This window comes from Gymnoscopelus braueri (genome assembly GCF_963280865.1).
Source record: "Gymnoscopelus braueri genome assembly, chromosome: 23".
Lineage (NCBI taxonomy): Eukaryota > Metazoa > Chordata > Actinopteri > Myctophiformes > Myctophidae > Gymnoscopelus > Gymnoscopelus braueri.
Window position 1 is genome coordinate 26,358,232 of NC_137625.1, and position 18,098 is coordinate 26,376,329.

The window sequence follows — 18,098 nt, forward strand, 5'->3', positions numbered from 1 at the left end:
CCCACTTTGAGAACCACTGCATTAGGGCCACGGACTTCCATTTGATACTATTTTATTGTTTTCCTCAGTGATAATCTAACTCTGAGAATGTGAATGGATCCCAATCGACCCATTACAGGACCATTTAGTTCCATTTTACACTCTCGGAGAGACCAATAAGAGTCCATTTGGTTCCTAACTATCAGTAGTTGGGAACCAAATCATTTCTGGAGACCCCCTGGGGGCAGTGGGGGTTGAGACCAGTGTTAATGATGCTGTATTAATGATGCCTTAATTAGTGCAGATATCCTGTTTACATTGGTGTCTACACACAAACACACACAGGCTTGTATTAGTATCTCTATGGGGTCAGTAACCAAATCAATAGAGATGCCATTTTCACTTAACTTGCTGGCCCAACCACACCTCAAAATTGCCCTCAAACTAACCCTAACCTTAACCCCTCACCGTAATAGCCTGGAAACCAGACGAATCTGGCTGAGCGATGTCATTAGCTACTGATTAGTCTGGCCATGCCAGGCTATCACCGTGACCCCTACTAACCTTAATCCCAGCCTGACACTTTTCATTATTGTTGTAACGTCTTCGGAGCCCGTTTGCTCATGGTGACCACCAGAGCAAGGTCAATATTTGGTCACCACAAAGATAGTATATCTCACACACACACACACACACACACACGTTTGATATATTGAGCTCAGTTTTTACAAAATACGTGACATTCGCTTAAACAAGAAATGACTTGTCGTAAGGTGCCGTAAACAGACTCTGACAGAGTACACATGTAATGTTTTTTTTTACTGACAAACTTTTATTGTGTGCAGCCATACAATGTTTAGCCATATAATGAATGAATAAGCATTTCAAAACCAAAGCGTTAACATTCACTTCAGTGTTTGGACATCCATGGCATACGGCTGAAATACATGCCACCCTGTAATCAAAAGACACGTCTCACTTTTAAAATACATCATTGTATACATTCGCTTTGCAGTTTCTAAATCCACCACATTTACAACATGAACATTTGCATATAACACACCAACATTCAAAAATCACTCCTAACGTACCTCAACTGACAAGACTTTTTGGCCTTTTTTGTTGACAACTTGTACCATTAAATGGGATGCAAGTGTTAAATAACTCTATTTTCCTAATAGTAATAATTCCTACAGTGTTTGTTCATTAACAGGGGTCTCTCCAGCTGTTTAGTAATCAGAGAATACATTTTCAAGTTGGGATATTAATTGGAAAACATATACAGGATAAACAAATGAAATTGGGAGTGATGAAAAAATGACTAAATTGGAACTGGAACACTATAAAACAGAAGCTGATAAGCTGATGATCTTTGTGGGATTCTCTCTCCTGATTGGATACAATTGGTATCCCAACCTGAATGTATGTGTTTGTGTGTAGTTTAATTTGTGGGAAAAAACAAAATTTTCCCTCAACAAAAACATTTCACTTACACCCCTTTTACTTGCAGTATTTATTATTGTATAACCGGCACAGTAGTCTACATGTAGTACTCCAGTGTAATTATGGGTAACGTTTTTACACCCTCCGTTAAATTAACACTCTAGATTTCTTGAATGAGGTTCCTTTAATCGTACGCCCCAAAGGACTACCAGTTTGACATCTAAAGTGAGACCGTAAAATAAAATCCTCAGTGTTCATTTAATTTTAGTGTACAAATGGATAAATCATCACTGAGGATTTGACTGTGTACACTGTCAGCAAGGGAGTCCTTTTAAACCCTGCTGTCTCTTTTAGATTATGTTGTTATTCAGCACTAAAAGACACCGACTGGGAATAGCCCTGATAATCTGCTGAAGGTCCTTTATCTTAATTAGTGTGTAAAGACAGAAAAGGGTCCTATACTTGCACAGCACAGCGCTGTGAGACAAAGGTGATGAATGGCTATCAGAAGCAAGTGCTTATTAACAGCAGATATATGTCAAGCTAGGTTTTAGTGAAGAATAGACTCGTCAAATAGGTGTTTGTCTTGGATGCGGATATGAATTATTGTCATCTGAAGAAAAAAGGGTTTTGTTTTGTTTGTTTGCCCCCGAATTATTGTCATCTGAAGAAAAAAGGGTTTGTTTTGTTTGTTTGCCCTCCCCCTCCACCCCCCCACACACAGGAACAAATATAAACATAAAACATCTTAAAAACGTTGGTCACAGTTCTTGGCATTGCCGTGTTTGACCGTCGATCATAAAGCCGTCTTTACAATACTGTGGCAGATGCGATAAGCAGTCTTAATGGAAGTACAGTGGTATCAGTAATATACTGTGTGATAAAATGCACACAACTGTCATGCAGGATTATGCAGGCTAACTATGCTAAGCTCTTCTGCTAAGTAGAGATTTGTGACATGACATTGTTTCTGACATAGAAATCTATATACAGCATTAAAAAAAAATCCATTGTAATGACTGCTTATGCCATCTGTCTGTGTCAACTATCTGGGACTGGGCTAGGTTGTTGTTATAGTAGGTTATTCGTTTATTTGTAAGGGGCAAGTACAGAGAAACGTTGACAGTTGCAGAAGCAGTGTCTGTAAGTACTGTGCACTGTGTATAATATAGCCAAAGCTCATTTCCAACACCAGTCCCGTTCTTGTGCGACTTTCTCTCTCTCACATCACCCTGGCAACCTCTATCTGTAAACAAAATGTGCATCATACATGAGGACAGGATACCCTCCTCCTTTTGTCTGCCATCTAGAGAAAGCAGAACCAATAGGGACCGCCTTTCCTAGATTGCTCCCTCAAAACCCTGTAATTGTAATGTGCATACTCTAGTCTGAACCATGCTCTACCCCCCCCCCATCCGATCCCCTCAAAGAAACTCATAATAGGCAATCAAAGAAATAAAACTGTCACACAGAGCAGAGGGAGGGAAGGTGGCACGCCCGGGGAATGTCACCTCCAATAGAATAGTCTCTCTGCACCTCCCACACCCCTGCATGGCCCTTCTCTCTCTGGGAGAAAGGGCAGGGCCGTGCAGAAAGAGGCTCAGGGCTCCACCTGAAGGCTGTCTGTCTTCTTGACGGGCGCCTTGAAGCCTTTCACTTCCTCGAAAACCAATTCTGTCGACGAGTGAAGAGGAAGGACCGACGTTAGTTTTGCTACAGAATATGCAGAGAGGATTTAAAATCCTTCCAAGGATCCTTAAAGGCCCATACCAATGTCAATGCATGTCATATCATACAATAAACATAAACCATTTCCCCATTCATTTAGCATTTGTTTACATTTGATCCAAAGTCATTAAAACCTAATGCACATACCTGAATAACTGATATATATATATATATATATATATATATATATATATATATATATATATATATATATTATATATATATATACTGAATAAGTTCATGAATCAATATTTTCTCCAGGGACTATTTTGGCTGGACTTTTCAAATCAATTTGCACTTTAAAATGCATTAAAACACAATGATCACATAATTGACAAACAATAACCGTGCAGTGATATTTATTGTTGGATTAACTATCCATATACCTAGTGTATACCTAGTTGATTTTCATATTGTACTGAAATGAATGGAATCAGCTTCCTCTAAACTTTAACAAACTACAGTATGCTTTGGACAATGGTCAGCAGCAGTAATATATATCAAATATACAGTCAGTGAGTCATAGTCAAAGGGCTAAATAGCTAAATAATGAAAATATCTTGGTTGTTTGATGGCTATCCCTATCTCCCTCACCCTTCCACTCCTCCAGTGTGCGATCCTTGCTCTCCAGTGTCTGGTCATAGGGAGGGGCCTCTGGCTCGTCGTCAGGGTCGTGGTACTGGGAGAAGTAGGGGTGGGAGAGAGCCTCGCTGGCCGAGATCCTACCGTCACAGTCCAGAACCAGCATGCGCTTCAGTAGATCCACAGCTAATGCAGAGATCACCACACAGAGAGACACAGAAAGGCTGTTCATCTTAAGCACTTGAGTGACATATTAAAACTTTTAGACGCACGCACACTCTAATGTTCTTCTTCCAAACAAATCTGATAGCATTTCACACACCAAGGGGGTTTGCTCCTCTAAAGATCTTCTCCAGGTCCTGCTGGGGCATGAAGGGAAGAGACTGGATGTACTTCTGAGCCTGCAAATCAGGGATCAATGCACATGGGACAGCGAGGAGTGCCAGGTGTCAAATGGTTAGTCAATACAGTGGTCAATCATCTTGCCACCCACATACAGACTAGTCCCTCATCAGTCAAATAACTGATCAATTAAACTAGTTCAGGCATCATGGAAAGCATGTATTTTTTTTTTATTCCTCAACATTTACATCCCCAGAATCTTTCTTCCCTTCCACGCAGTGCATTCAAACCTTCATTACTCTCTTACATGTTCAGAGGAAATCTTCTGCAGGAGCTCGGGGGTGGGCGTGCCCACCACTTCCATGATTCGCTTCAGTTGGTCGATATCTTGCGACAGCAGGAGTTAAGGGCAGACAGGATTTAGAGTTCAGTCATTAGCTTGCAGCGCTGACTCATTAACTAGTTGGGTCACATGGTAACACACGATTGACTGAAGGCGCAACACTCTCGACTTGCTGATCTCGAGCATCGTTGAATTTCAAGTGGTCTTCTCTAGAATGCAGAAGTCCCCACAGCAACACAGACGTCAGTAAATCAAATTCATCTCAGCTCTGCGTTTAGATATAGTGAAAAGCTATACAATTCAATCTATTGTGAGCGTTTCCCATTCATCCACTCTTGTCTTTTGGTGCACCTCCCTTTTCTGAAAGGGCCCTGGGATTGTAATGCAAATCTACGATTGAGGTATTCTAGACTAGAGCAGTTATGGAGAATAGAAGTTGTGTTGGTGAGAAAGAAGTTGCAAAGCATAGTGTTCTCTCTCTCTGTCTCTCAAGTCATTATTAATTAAGGATACAATCATTGCCGGGAAATAAGACTTTTCCCTTCAGCAGCTCTCCCATGATGCATCCCACCGACCAGATATCAACTGGAACAGACAGCAGATGTTTTAATCACCAAAACACCAACACATGGATAGTAGTGAGTGTTACTAGGAGAACAAGACTACTTAGCACTGACGAAGGTCCCAGGACCGAAACGTTTGCTTTTTTAATTCACTATGAGCACAGAGCACTTGATGAGCATTTAAAATAAATAAATTATATTTTCTTAAGTCTTTCTAAGGAGTTTTCCTTCATTTTTTTTTGCAGTGAGCGAGTCTTGTTCTGCTAGTTTTCCTCTATATTTTTTTAGACCACCGCACCTGCAGTCAAACGTTACCAAAGGACAAAGAAGGGCGCAACAGTTGTCCCTGTTCCTTAGTAGTGAGTGTTGTCAGTAATTACACACTTGTTTCAGAACAGCTCTTACCATTTTGATTGTAGTGCATCCAGTTGAGCATGATCTCTGGGGCTCGATACCAGCGAGTTGCCACGTACCCTGTCATCTCATCATCGGTCTGTCTGGCCAATCCAAAGTCAAGGATCTGTCGGACAGATACACGTTTTGTCAGTGTAGCGAACGCCCTTTCTTGAGGTTAGGAGGGAGAATGCATGTAGGGTTTGCAATGGACGGTCTGGTCTTACCCTAAGCTCACAGTCTTCATTCACGGCTACATTACTGGGCTTCAGGTCCTTTCATGGACAATAAAACAGACAAAATGACATTATACTGTAAGTCAAAGAGACAAGAGAAGGAATAAAGTCTATTCTTGCATGTACTTTAGTACCACCACTCCCATCTACACAGCAAGAATTCATTTTTTGGACCACTATACCATTTTGTATGAGACAAATTGGCAGAAATAGCCGATCTACAAGTTCACAACGTGTCACCTGGGTAAGTGTTGTGAGCTTGTGGATCTGCTATTTTCATGACGAGCCCAAACTAGTGACGCCAGGTTGAAAGTGGTTAACCCATTAAGACCTGGAACGCATCCGTGTGTCATTTTTAGATTTCTTTGGCTATTCAAAAATAGCAGATATACAAGCTCATAGCGCGGCACTCGGTGCCGCGCTATGAGCTTGTAGATCTGCTATTTTTGAAAAATCGTGATCATTTTTGCAAGTCTTTCAATATATATATTTTTAAAGCGAACATTTGTAACTCAAATCTTTGCTTCTGGGGGATTCTACAAATGTATTCTAAATCCTAACAGTTTTTTGAAAAAACTTAAGTCGCCATAATATCAGTGGTTATTTTTTCATGTCAAGAACCCCCAAAATGACATGTATTTGGCCGCGGACCCCCATCACAAAATATGTTGTTCCCGGGACCCCCAGAAGCAAAGATTTGAGTTACAAATGTTCGCTTAAAAAAATATCTACACGCAAATATTTGCACAAATGTTCAAGAAATAGCAGAAATAGCGCGGTTAAAATAAAGTGGTTACACAGACGCGTTCCCGGTCTTAATGGGTTAAAGGAGAGTCAAAAATACGTCACTAATGGCTCTTGGGCAATAAAAAAAAAAGGAAGTTGCAGTTAATATTACGAAAAGAAGGAGTTGCAAAGAGAAGCCACCACTCACTCTGTGGATCAGTCCTGCTGAATGGATGTACTGTTCAAGGAACCACAGGATGGAGGGATGGGGGAGGAGTGAGAGGAGAAGAGAGAGGACAAAAAGTAGACAAGGAGGGTCAACACTGCATTCCAGCATTGACTAAAAGGGGTCTCTCTTTGTCTGTTCTGCACAAAAAACTATGCAGGCCGGCCAGTGCACTTATTGTGCACTCCGAGCACAATAACTATAGCGATAACTAATATAGTTTTAACAAGTAAGACGCGCGAACGCGGTAAGCGAACGCAGCTCGAAAACTAAGGTGTTTTTTTATTCTGCGTTAAAAGGAGCATCTTAGAAAAATAAAAATTCACCCAAATTTTTTTTGAGTGGTGCTAGCCACTCCAAGGAGTGACTTTGTCCTGGTGTGTGTCTGTGTGTCTGTGTGTCCGTCCGTCCGTCCGTATGAGCCTCAACAGCTGCGGCTGATTGCAACACAAAGATGCAACCAGTTACACTAATTATACACACACACGCACACGCGCACACACACACACACACACACTTACACACAACACACACTTTTGAGTAAAAATACTTAAAATGAGTAAAAATACTTAAAATGAGTAAAAATACTTAAATATTAGTAAAGACATTTTAAAGTTCCTAAACTGAGTAAAAAATACTTAAAATGAGTAAAAATACTTAAAATGAGTAAAAATACTTAAAATGAGTAAAAATACTTAAAAGATGTTAAAATGAGTAAAAACACGTAAAAATCAGTAAAAACATTTTAAAGTACTTAAAATGAGTAAAAATACTTTGAAGTCATCAAAGTCTGTAAAAAGTAACTAACGAAATGAACTCATGAAAGGCACCACTCTCTTCACATTGGGTGTGATTTTTTGAATGTTTTTGAACAATTCAACAAAGTGTTTGAAGTGCCTGTTTCACCCACTTCCGGGGGGCGGAGCCAAAATCCGAGGCCGAAGTATTTGTTCGTAGACCCCGACTTAGGGGGGGTAGAAAAAGTTTCGGAGCGATTCGGGCACTTTTCATTTAACATGGGGTTTCAATGGGGAGTTTTTAGGAGCCTTCTCCGGGGCGTGGCTTCCGGGGGAAGGGGCGGGCTTAAACGCAACCTTGACAGGTGTGTTCAGTTTTCAAAGACCTTTCATTTGATGTATGGTACGTCTATATTGGACATTTACTTGGCTGCACACAGCTGCACATAGGCAGTGCACACAGACACACAGACACGCAGACACACACACAAGCCAAGCACGGTTTCATAGTAAGCTCAAGGCGCGCCTCCTTCCGCTGCGTTCGCAAAAATCGTTCTAACTCAAGCGGATGGCGGTGTTCACACCACAACTATAACAAAAACAATGGTGAACGATATAGTTATAGTGCTTGGTGAAAACGGCCCTTTAAAATGAGCACTTTAGTTGCGAAGTAATAGTTAATATTTTAGAGGATGTAATCATCTGTATCAAATATTGTGCTACTATAATTAATTGTGTAATGTGTTTTACTATAGAATAAAATAATAACACTTCTACACACACTGCAGAAAAAGGCTTTAGTTTAGTGCAGGTGGGTTTAAAAAACAAGGAATAAATAAGCCTGCACACTTGATCAAGCTTACTAGAGAAACTAGAACTATTAAGATAAGACCAAGTTTCGATCTACACAGGGTGGATGGGAAAGATTCTGGATGGATTTAATGTTTATAAATAATAACATTCTAGTCAACAAAGCTTGCGATAGCATGCAGCATCCGCTTCTTTGTTCCTACAACATATGTTTTTACAAAAATTGTACACATTTTGGAAGGAAATCTGTGAATAATTTAATTAGGGTGCAAAACCATTAGGTCAGTCAGTGGTTCTCAAAGTGGGGTCCAGGGACCCTCAATGTTCCCAAATTGACCCTTACAGGTCTGTAACTCTGTAAAATAGTTTAAAAGGTTGAGAACCTAGTATACTCTGTATGTGGTGATCATAAAGATTAGGTTTAGTACTGGTTGGTACTAGGCCTGTCACAAATATTACATAATTGCCTAATTATTTGAGATAATCACAATTATTTTGCCTAATAGTCATAATCATAATGTTCAAATATTTTCAAAAATAGAGTATATCAATATATCGCTCACAACGCGTCGCGTTGTGAGCTTGAAGATCTGCTATTTCCACTATTAATGTTTTTTTTTATGTATTAAGTTTTTAAATATGTCAGTCATTTCTTTGTATATTTAGGTTATTTGCCATATCTGCCCTGTGCAACTTCAAAGCCTAAAAGCCAAACAGAAATGTCATTTTTATTCATATGTTTCCAGTGGTCAACGACAAAAACACTATTAAATCGCTAATCACAATTATATAACTAATCGTCATGCAAAATGTCATAATCGTGACAGCCCTAGTTGGTACTGAGGTAAACTACCTTGAGGCCTCGAAGGAGCTGGTAAATAAGGAACTGTACGTGCTCGTCTGATAGCCGCTGGAATTTGACGATGTTGTTGAGGTCCGCCCCCATCAGGTTGGTCACTAGATAACTGGAATGAAGGGAGAGAGGAGGGAGTTCATTAGAATGGTGCATGGCGATGGTTGCCATGCCAACCCTCAAGATGTTTTCACAGCTTGAAACACCTCTAGAACAGTGGTTCCCAACTTGTGGAACCGGAGGCCCGCTGGTGGGCTGGCAGGGTACTGCAAGTGGGCCCCCAAATAATTGGCAAAACACTACGATTAAATTAATATAAAAAAAAATATTTTCACTCAATATTAACACATTGAGTGCCAAAAACGGAATATTCAGTTTTTGCAAATATACCCGTGGAGTTGATCTGCTATTTTTTTTTTATTGTGAACATTTGTGCAAATCTTGTAATATGTATTTTTTTTAAGCGAACATTTGTAACTCAAATCTTTGCTTCTGGAGGTCCCTGGAACAAAATGTTTTACAAATGTTCGCTTTAAAAAATACATATTCAAAGATTTGCACAAATGTTCACTATTTCCGAATAGCCAAATAAATCTAAAATGACACAGATGCGTTCCTGGATTGAATGGGTTAATTATCACCATGATGAGAAAAACGATGGTTTGGGGACGAGAGGAGGGTTGATATATCGATGCAATATGGATATTGTGACACGAGACTAGACATAATCTCGGATTTTGGTTATCAGTAATATCATGATATGTTGTCCTGTCCTGGTCTTAAAGGTTACCTTACAGTACAAGTGCTCCATTTTCCTGAACATAATTAGTTCTTCAAACTGAGTGAAATCAACAACGATTGCCTCTAAATCTGAAAGTCATCCGTGAAATATCATATTATCCATATCCTCCTATAATTCGACAACCCTCTGTGTGGGTGGTGGTGAGGCCAAAATCTCTTCTGCGTGGTTCTCCTCAGTGGCTGGAGCAATTGATCTGAATTTGTACACAGCCATTCACCATTACCACTTTCCCCAAATGTCAGCTGTTTATTAGCGTTTTTGTGTTCGCTGGCTCCCGGGTTGCCAAATCATGTGCGCATATCCCCCCACGGGTATGGTCTAGTCAATGTAATTGGTAAAATAAAAAACGATATTTGATTTTGTCGGTATATCGCCCAGCACAGCACTGTTGGGGACGAGACTCAAGAGGTAGCCACATGGCTATTAAACCCATCAATTTGGTAAGAAAACACTTACACTTCATTGAAGTCCTCTAATGCTGCAGCGGGGGTGAAGACATCCAATAACCCTATGACCTGTGAAGACAGAGAGCAGAAGAAGAGCTTATCAATAAAGGGCAACAGTACTCAACCACAGACCATTCCCTCTTTCTTTCTTTCTGTCTGTCTGTTAGTGATTTTTCATGAAGCTCATCATACTAACGTTCTCATGTTTCATGTGCTTGAGCAGCCGGAGTTCCCGGTAGGAACGGCGACTATGGATCAGCGACTGAAAGGGTCTGGACAGCTTCTTCACCGCAACCTTCTGTCGTAACCGCACGTCGTAGGCTGAACTAGAAGAGGGAAGAGAGAGATAGAGAGAGATATGATGGTTGGTGATGCATATTAACCCTTTAAGACCGGGAACACATCCGTGTCATTTTTTGATTTGAGCTAAAAATCATTATTTCACACTTTTGGCTATTCAAAAATAGCAGATATACAAGCTCATATACAAGCTATGAGCTTGTATATCTGCTATTTTAGATTTTTTTTGAAAAAAAATGCAAACTTCAAAGCACATTTTTTTAACTCAAATCTTTGCTTCTGGGGGTCCCTGGAACAAATTATTTTGAGATGGGGGGGGTCCGCGGCCAAATACATATAATTTTGGGGGTCCTTGACATGAACAAGTTGGAGCACCACAGATATAGAAACATTAAGTTTATCTGAAAACTGTTTTAGAGGACATTTGTAGAATCGGCCTCAGGTTGAAGAGCCCTGTTTATTTAATTTGGCTTTTTTTAAATGGATATGTCATCCCACATTGCATAGGGCGAGCATTGCCTTTGTTGTGCCCTGTGCCTTTTTCAGCACGGCCCGGTTTGTTGAACACTTAAGAGTCCTACATCTATCAAAGCCCTGCTCGCTGCCTGGAGACAAACAGGAAGGAGAAGTGATTGAGAAATGCTACCGAAACCGGCAAACAAGAAGCACAAAGTGAAATAGAATAGAAGAAGCGGATGTCTGAATAAGGAGATGAGACACGCTTGGCGTAGAGCAAGAATGAGAGTTCATACATCGCTCATCATTATGCCATGGATGCCATTATACACTGGACTGGCTTGTCCTCGCCTCCCCTTACCACCTTGTGAAACTTAGCACAATGAATTTACTCCATCACTACATGTTTTGCTAGTGTTGATTTTGACACCAAATTTGTATTCAGTTTTAGTCATAGTCTTTTGAATCAAATTCCATCTAGTTTTAGTCATATTTTAGTCATCTTAAATGTTTTACTGTTAAGGCCTTTGCACACAGGGTGCGATTAGTCAATCAGTTTTTACCGCATGCGAAAAGACGCACGAATCGAACTGGGTTCGATTGAAAAAAAAAACGCATCGCCGCATCGCATCGCCGCACGGGGTGTGCATTGAGAACCATGTGTTCATTTAAAAAATGATATTGTCTGTTTTTTCCGTGCGGAAAATCGCACCCTGTTTTCAAAGGCCTTTAGTCTAGTTTTAGTCGACTAAATATCATAAGATTATAGTCGACTAAATGTATGTTGGCGGTGCCTTGATGGCGTCATAATGGCTGATTTTACACTTGGTTGCATGCTGAAAATAGGCGATCTACAAGCTACAACGCGTCGCAGCGCGACGTGTTGTGAGCTTGTAGATCTGCTATTTTCAGAGCGCAACACCTGAGCACAACCAAACATAAAAGGACTTGTCTTTTAGTTCTACTGGATCTCTTCTCCACTAGTCCCTCACTAACATTTTAGTCTAGCTTTTCTTTGTTGACGCAATTGTCAACATATGTAGTCTTAGTTTTAGTCATCGTAGCTTAGTGTTTATTTCGTTTTTATTTCATGTCAGTGAAAAAAGGTAGTCGACAAACATATTTCGTCATAGTTTTAGTCGACGAAATCAACACTGCCACCATATGAAACTTAGCACAATTATGTTACATCATTACATGTTTGCCCAGTTTATGAGTAGATAGTCTGTCTTTCTGCAGGGCTTAAGAGCATCTATTTTACTTCCTGCCTCCAAAGCACCTGCTGCCTGTCCAGATGCCCCCCGACCGGCCGTAGCCAAACAGGCAGCCCGTCTCCTATCCTTCCGCCTGACATAAGCCAGGCCTCTGTTGTCTGTTCATAACAAACACCCCTCCATAGTCCATACAAGGCTCCGACTGCAACTCCACACAACCACGCCACACAACACTAGCTAGCCACGGCATCGATTTCCATCTTCTTCTTTTGTATCAGACACACGCGCGCACAGCCCTTAATGCACCTCCGGTTTCAAAACAGGAATGAGTGGGTGTGATGGCTGATGGGGGGGCATCTATGGTAGAACAAATATCCGATGTGAGGTGAGTCAGCTGAGCTCAGCAGCCAAACACAGATGGAAGAACACTGACACGCGCTGAGAACAATCATTTGCATGTGCCCATAAGATTTGACCCACTATCCCTATGATAGTAAACATAGCTAGCCAATACTATATATGCATAAATAAGGACTGTATGGAGAGGACATTTGAGGAGGGTGAGGAACGTTTCTTGCTCAAATTGCAGGTTAGACATAGTGTGTCTCTCTGTTCAACATGTCGTGACGTCCTTGTTATTTATGACTTGTATTATAATAACACAGCATCCAATTTCATGTGTGGAGCATCCTATTTGCTGTCGGTCTCATCCACTGGGCCTCATCTGTGTCCAGGGGGAGAGAGACAAGCACAGTACACACACACACACACACACACACACACAGCGCACAGACACTTCTTTTGCTCTGCATAGCTGCATCCCCATCTTTTACATGGTACTGTGCAGTGTTGCGATGCTGAATTGGAACGTGGTTGCACTCTATTTTAATGACGTGACGCGCACGCCACTTAACACCTACACTACAGGTCACACAATGGACAATTGATATGCATCTAGGCTCATTCCTATGTTAATTCACCTGGTGTGAGTCGGGAGCCTTTGTAAACTTTGTTGAGGTGTGAATTTAAAGTCGTTTTAAATCTATGCGTGTGCCTGCGCGTGCTCCTGGTCAAATACGTTCCTGCACGGCGTGCAAGGCCGTCCCATGAGCAATGCAACCCTGTTACTGTGGTAATCAGTCTGTCACAGAAAGCAGAAGTAATATGCCAATTACAATTACACCTTATTAGCCATCAACGGCCCAAAACCTGATAATCGATACATGATGAAAAGGTCTGAGGTTCAGTCTCCACTGCAGGCATGTGTACATGTAAACCCTGAACCCTTACAACACCTGCTCACTCTGGATAAGTGCCAACAAAATGGCAACTTAACAACAACAGCAACAACAACATCAGCAGCAGCAGCAGCAACAACAAGAAAAACAACAATAACCGAGTCATGATATTCCATCTGAGCTCAGCTGGTCAAAACAGCCCAGTTTCATTCCAGGAAACAGATGATGCAGCACGAGACGACTCAAGATCAGGGATTGCAGACTGAAAGCTGCGAGAAGTTATTGGACAATCAAGAAGAATGTGGCAATGCTACTGATCAGTTCTTATGAAACATCCACATTTAAAAGGGAAATTTCACAATAAACCACTGAGATAGTTCTCTTTCTCTCTGTCTGTCGGGTCTGTCTCACACACCGTCTGTCTGTCTCTCACTTACACAAACACAGACACACTAGCCACACACCAGGGGTGGTTTTATGGCTGTACAGCATGGTATACACGCTTGTCTGATCCTTGACCTCAGGCTTGCAATCTCAGGAGTCTTTACCAGGAGAATGGAGGTTCTACTTGAGATCAGAGAGTGTTGTAACTGTGCACCTTCAGATGTAGACGTCCCTCATGACCCTGCATGGACCCTGCAGATATCCCCACCCTCTAACAAAACATACCCCCCCACCATGAACCCCAATGTCAGCCCCATCCCCCAGCCATCTGCTAATCAATCAGTCTTTCCATGAGAAAGTCAGTGACAATAGCTGGAGCTCAGCGAGGACAACAATGCAGGGCAGGCCACCATGGTGTGGGGGTTTTCTGTCTGTCTGTCTGTCTGTCTGTCTGTCTGTCTGTCTGTCTGTGTGTGTGTGCTGTCTGTGTGTGTGTTTGTGCAAGCGAGAGAGAGAAAGAGAGAGAGAGAGAGAGAGAGATAAAGAGAGAAGGAGAGCGTGGAAGTGCAGAAATAGAGAGACAAAGAAACAGAGACAGACCGGAGGCAAGATAAGTGAGAAATCTCTGATTCATAATGATCCATTCCAGAGGTTGTAAGCTATAATGGTATGTGTGTATTCATAGTGCTGTCCAGCTTACAGCTGATCACCCTTTTCAGTTCAAAGGAACAGACAGATATCAGTATCTGTTTCCAACACATGTGATCTAATCATGTTTTTTTCTTTCTAGTGGTGCCTCGTGCATCCATCCATGAGACATTGCTTAGCACGATGGTGTGGAAGCAAATCCCACACAGTCTGGTCATTGAGATATGTCTTAAACATGCTCACTTCTTCCAATGACACCCCCAGTTGTGAACAAGTTCCTCATGTGAGTTAGAATGTGTAATTCTGGCTGAGAGCTGGAACTTTGAATCCCTTTGAAACAGGGTTTCTCGCTGGGATCTGACGTGTCGGTGTACCTATGGACACGTGGATTAATATATTGACAGACTTGCTTATCACCATGACACCTTGCCATGGCAACGGGATCTCTCTGGGCAACAGCGGAGCGGTCCAAAATAAAAGAAAATCAGCATTACAACATGTCTGCAAGTGGAGCCATATCAGGCCAAGGCTATAGAAAAGAAAGGAAGTTGAGGGTGGGTTGTTGTCGATAAATGTTGGCGGGTTGGTGATAAATACATCATTTCATGGATTTGAAATCTGGTAAAAAATATGTCATGTAATGCAGTGGTTCTCAACCTGTGGGTCGGGTCCCTACATGATTGTGGGGGGGGGGGGGTCCCCAGATGACAGAGAAGTGACAATTTTAGGACTTTTAAGACCTTTTTAATACCAGAAAAAATACCATTACTGCATAAAAAGTAATCAAAAAAAAAAAAAGGTCAAACATTGGCCAAATTATATAAGAAAAAGGCAAACATTGTCAAAATAGCCGATCTGCAAGCTCTCAACGCCTCCTGCTGTGAGGCGTTGTGAGCTTGCCTTGTAGATCTGCAATTTTCACAATCTTTAACTAAATGTAATGCCTCAACTCCTACAATTCCAAGTGCTTATCAGGGTGGGGGGTCCCCAGTTAAAATATGATTCTTTTGGGGGGTCGTGGCCTGAAAAGGTTGAGAACCACTGCTGTAATGTAGAGGACATTTTTGCTCCAATGGGATATTGGGCTACCTTATTTTAACTGAAGATCACTTATTGTCAGCGAGCCACACGGTCGTAGGACGAAGTATAAATCTGGCATTATTCTGCCTCCTTCCCAGCCAGGAAGGGAGGTTTGCCCGTTCCCCTTTCGAACGTGACATATAGCCTCCCCTCCCCCATGAGCTCCTGCCAGTGAAAGATCTGCCAATAATGAACACCTCTCTGGAGTTGTTCCTGTTATATGAGCTTAACATTAAGAATGTAGAAAAGGGCTCTTTACAAAGCCCGAAGCCAAATTAAATCTAATTCAGCACCGACTGTTTTATCGATGACGCCAATCGTCTGATTGAAGTCTAGACAGATATAGCTATGTATTCTTTGTATACAGTATATATCATAATAACCTGCTACGTAGCCTCAAGTGTATAGGCTATACTATACAGTAGCCTATAGGATTTTCTTCTCTACAAACAATGACCCGGCATGTTTCAGCGTAAAAAGCATAACATAGGCTTAATGTAATAACATCAAAGTTACATCTCTTAAGAACAGACAAGTCCTTTCAGCGAAATGTTAATTGTCTCTGCCAGGCCGAAGGCGTGGCAGAGATGTATGTTTTGCATCCTGTCTGTCCGTCCATAAGTGTGTGAGTGTGTGTGTATGTCTGTGACTAGCTAATCTCCGGTACCGTTGGGCCGATGGCAGCGAAACTGTGTGCGCACACTCCCTGGATGCCAGAGCAGAACCTCTGCCCCGAATTTTTCAGATCTGCCTGTTATAAGCGCCACCAGGAGGTCGATTTTTGCAAAACACATTTTCCGTATTACTCCTACAGATTTTGTCCAAAAAAATCACGCCAATCGGTACACAGTATCTCTACTGTCAATTAATGAAACAGGTCTTTCAGATTTTTCATATTCCATCCTGATTGGCTAAGTTTGGTTTCCAAAGTTTGCAGGAGTTCTCCGTTTTGAACGAAATGCCTCAAATAATGAACGCTACATGCGATTTCCGTGAAACTTTGCACGCACATTCCCACTAGGCTGAGGAAGAAATGCCACTTGAAATCTTTCAAATCAGCCTCATGGTGGCACTATAACAGGCCGATTCGAGTTTTACCTAAAACTGCACCGATCTGCGTAAAACTTTGTATGCGCACTCCCTAGAGGCCAAGGAAAAACCTTTGCCCTGCATTTTCCACATCTGCCTTTTATAGCGCCACCAGGAGGCCGACTTATGTAAAACACATTTTTTTACTTTACTCCTTCAGATTTTATCCAAATTTCACGGAAATCGGTACACATGATCTCTAGAGTCATGTGATCAAGGCGAATCTGTTTGATTTTTCATATTCCATCCTGATTGGCTAAGATTGACATCCAACATTTGCAGGAGTGCCCAGTTTTGAACAAAATGCCTCAAATCATGAACAAAGCGTCCGAATGCGATGAAACTTTGCACACACATTCGCACATTGAGAAACAAATGCCACCCTTTTGACATTGCCCTATTATAGCGCCACCAGGAGGCCACTTTTTGCAAAACACATTTTTTCATATTACTCCTACAGATTTTGGCCAAACATCATGCAAATCAGTACACACTATCTCTATAGTCATGTGATCAAAACGGATCTGTCCCAATTTCTTCATATTCCATCAACATTGCTGGCCCACACAATAACCTACCTGCCCTGGCGGAGACCTGTGCTCCGAGGAGCACTTTTTCTAGTTGCAATTATGTTTAGTCTTTCAGGCCTGCATCGGGATTCTCGTAATTAGCCTCTAATCTAACAATATAACATTTCTATGTGCGATGGTTTATCGCAGGATATATATCTCGACAGACAGCAGCAGCCTCGCCCCTCCCTCCGCCAATAGGCTGTATATTAGCCGTAACTCACCATACGGAGCCGTAGGCCCCCGAACCCACGGGAGTCAGGTTCTGGTACCGCTCAGGAACCTCCCACACCGTCTTGTTGAGCTCCTGGCGATAATAGCCCGGTCTGGCAGACATGTTTCAGCCCGAATGATGCAGCAGATATTATACACTCCAGATACTAGCAGCCGGCTGCACACTGTCTGTGGCTACGACTGCAATGCATGCATGGACTCCACACACACACACACTCACAAAATACACACTCACACACAGAGCGATTCACTCTGGCAGCCGGTGTCTGTCTGTCGCTCGCTCACGCGCTCTCTCTCTCTCTCTCTTTCTCTCTTTCTCTCTTTCTCTCTCTCTCCCTCTCTCTCTCTCCCTCTCCACCTCTCTCTCACTTTCTCCCCCCCCCTCTCTCTCTCTCTCTCTCTCTCTCTCTCTCTCAAGTGAACTATATTCAAATACAGTTTAAAGCCCCCTTTTTTTTTAGAAAGCTTGATTTAACCGCTCAGACATAGGCTACGGGGATAAACAAGTGAAATTGGAATTATGAAAATAATGAGTAGGCTAGACAAAAATGGAATTGGAACCATATAAAATTGAAGATGATAAATTGATTCTCTTTACTCTAGAAACCCCTGTTATACTGAACAAACACTGCAATGATTAATATCAGAATATAGAGCTTTGACTATTTAACAAAAAA

The 18,098-nt window shown here is 41.7% G+C and overlaps 1 protein-coding gene across 1 annotated transcript; it reads right to left on the bottom strand.

Moving 5' to 3' along the window:
• Positions 1 to 788: 788 nt before the first annotated feature.
• Positions 789 to 17,634, bottom strand: mapk11 (mitogen-activated protein kinase 11). Its single transcript, XM_080421791.1, has 12 exons — positions 17,412 to 17,634; positions 10,406 to 10,535; positions 10,220 to 10,278; positions 8,962 to 9,073; positions 6,544 to 6,573; positions 5,601 to 5,648; positions 5,386 to 5,500; positions 4,931 to 5,002; positions 4,382 to 4,461; positions 4,055 to 4,133; positions 3,745 to 3,918; positions 789 to 3,096 (listed from the first exon to the last, which is right to left on the bottom strand). The coding sequence occupies exons 1-12, from the start codon at positions 17,522 to 17,524 to the stop codon at positions 3,023 to 3,025; spliced, it is 1,086 nt and encodes a 361-aa protein (XP_080277917.1). The 5' UTR covers positions 17,525 to 17,634; the 3' UTR covers positions 789 to 3,022.
• Between the last annotated feature and the right edge of the window lie 464 nt (positions 17,635 to 18,098).